Source organism: Lipotes vexillifer, unplaced genomic scaffold, assembly GCF_000442215.2.
Source record: "Lipotes vexillifer unplaced genomic scaffold, Lipotes_vexillifer_v1.1 scaffold472, whole genome shotgun sequence".
Taxonomy (NCBI): domain Eukaryota; kingdom Metazoa; phylum Chordata; class Mammalia; order Artiodactyla; family Lipotidae; genus Lipotes; species Lipotes vexillifer.
Window position 1 is genome coordinate 2,790,041 of NW_006797698.1, and position 2,500 is coordinate 2,792,540.

Sequence of the window (2,500 nt, forward strand, 5' to 3'; positions counted from 1 at the left end):
TTTCCCTAAGCCACTGGCTCTGCTCTCTCTTCACTGCAGGCGTCCACTCCAACTTCTCAACCACTATCCCGCCCACCTCCTGGCAGGCGGATCTCCCCCCCCACCATCCCTCCTCTGCATGCTCAGACGGGACGCTGAAGCTCAGCACGGCCGCCTCCACGGAAGGTACGGGGTGCGGAGGGAGGACTGTAAGGGCTCATGTCTGCCCCGGAGGCTGCCTCAGCCGTGGCCCCTGGTGGCCCAGCCAGCAGGCATTTAGGTGCCGGTGATGTGAACACTCGACATGTACAGTCTGTCCCTTTTCTCCTTCTAGATTCTTAGGCTTGAACAGTCTTTCTTGAGACGGTCCATTTTCCCACAGTTCCTTTCTTGCGTTAACCAGTCAATCCTGACAAGCCGAACCCTTAAGAGGCTGTACCTCTTGCCCAGACTCAGCAACGCTGGCTCCTCTCTGACCTGGAAAAACCCAAACCCACCTAGAACCGCTTCTTAGATATCAGCACTACCAAAGACAGGTGTCCACAGGCCCGAATTGGGAGGAACTGCCACATTTATGTGTTAGTTTTCTACTCTGTCTTGAAAGGCAGTTATCTGTTACTTTAAGTAATAATTTCTGTCATATTTTGGCACCCCAAAATTGTGCTAAAAGCCTAGATCCCTGATATAAAACTCTAGGGCATGAAATTCAAGCACATTTACGTAAAATCCAACACATTTTTCCTACTACACTAATATTTTTATCATTAGCTAGCTGGCTACATTTACTGAATGCTTAATGCATGCAAAACAGCATGCTAAGTGCTTTCACATGTGCTGTGTGGTTTCAACTTCATGCAACCCTGTGAAACAGGGTATTCACAGAGGAGCTTGCCTGAGGTCGCTGCTGCTCTGTGGGGAGCCACATTCCAGTCTCAGATCCACCTGAGCCCAGCTCTGCGCTTTTGCCCCTCGGGTGCATTGCCACCAGTGGTCAGAGCTCCTTCCTTGGCATAACTTCATGATTAGCCTTAAGAGCCAAAGTGAAAATGGAACGCAGTAAGCAGATGCAATAGTTGCTCTCCTGTGGTGAAGGTTCTAGAACAAGGGGAGCAGATAGGTTGGTTGCTTTACCTGTGGTGAAAGTCTGGAACACGATGTCCTCACCCATGGTTTGACGCAGCCACCTGACCACCTGGGGCATCTCTGCTGAAATGGTTGGATCCGGAGGCTTCGAGACTAGGGCTCAGAGTGGCCGTAGTTGGGCCAAATGTCCCGATGAAAGATCTTCCCTTTGTAAGCGGGGAGAGGACAGAATGATACCTGGTCTTTCTGTCTCTTTCTCAGCAGATGTAAAGATTGTGATAAAAACCGAAGTCCAGGAAGAGGAGGTAGTGGCCACACCAGTGCATCCTACTGACCTAGAAGCCCACGCGACCCTGTTCGGACCAGGCCAAGCCACAAGGTTCTTCCCTAGTCCTGTCCAGGAAGGAGCCTGGGAGAGCCAGGGCAGCTCCTTCCCCAGCCAGGACCCCGTGCTGGGGCTGAGAGAGCCCGCCCGGCCCGAGCGCGAGCTGGGTGAGCCCAGCCCCGCGGTGACCCAGGACGAGACCCCTCCAGGGGACTGGCTCTTCGGGGGGGTCCGGTGGGGCTGGAATTTCAGGTGTAAGCCTCCCGCGGGCCTGAACCCGAGGACCGGGCCTGAGGGTCTGGCCTACTCCTCGCCCGACAACGGAGAGGCCGTGCTGGACCCCGGCCAGGTCCCGAGACCCTTCAGCGACCCCTGCAAGTACCCCGGCCGGACCAAAGGCTTCGGCCACAAGCCGGGCCTGAAGAAACACCCGGCGGCCCCCCCGGGGGGGCGGCCGTTCACGTGCGCCGCGTGCGGGAAGAGCTTCCAGCTGCAGGTCAGCCTGAGCGCGCACCAGCGCAGCTGCGGGGGGCTGCCCGACGGGGCGCCGGGGGCGGCGGGCGGCGCGCGGGACGGCAGCGGCCTTCGGTGCGGTGAGTGTGGCCGCTGCTTCACGCGGCCGGCGCACCTCATCCGGCACCGCATGCTGCACACGGGCGAGCGGCCCTTCCCCTGCACCGAGTGCGAGAAGCGCTTCACCGAGCGCTCCAAGCTCATCGACCACTACCGCACGCACACGGGCGTGCGGCCCTTCACCTGCACCGTGTGCGGCAAGAGCTTCATCCGCAAGGACCACCTCCGCAAGCACCAGCGCAACCACGCGGCGGGCGCCAAGCCGGCCCGGGGCCAGCCCCTGCCGCCGCTGCCTGCCGTGCCCCCCGACCCCTTCAAGAGCCCCGCCTCCAAAGGACCCTTGGCCTCCACGGACCTCGTGACCGACTGGACTTGTGGCCTGAGTGTCCTGGGACCCACCGACGGCGGGGACCTGTGAGGCCCCCGCGGGCGACCCCCGCAGGCCCAAGTGTAAAGGAGGCGCTTCTCCAGACAGCAGGGTGGTGCGAAAAGCTTCGAGGCGGAACGGAGCCTGGGGGAGAACCAGATTCCCAGTTGCTG

The 2,500-nt window shown here is 59.8% G+C and overlaps 1 protein-coding gene across 1 annotated transcript in view; it reads left to right on the plus strand.

The window, feature by feature from the left end:
* Nucleotides 1-2,378, plus strand: part of ZNF746 (zinc finger protein 746) — a 71,581-nt gene extending 69,203 nt beyond the window's left edge. The window contains exons 8-9 of the mRNA XM_007469879.1: nucleotides 40-165; nucleotides 1,327-2,378. Of these exons, the coding sequence (XP_007469941.1) occupies nucleotides 40-165; nucleotides 1,327-2,378 (1,178 nt within the window). The remainder of the gene's footprint in view (nucleotides 1-39; nucleotides 166-1,326) is intronic.
* Nucleotides 2,379-2,500: the final 122 nt, after the last annotated feature.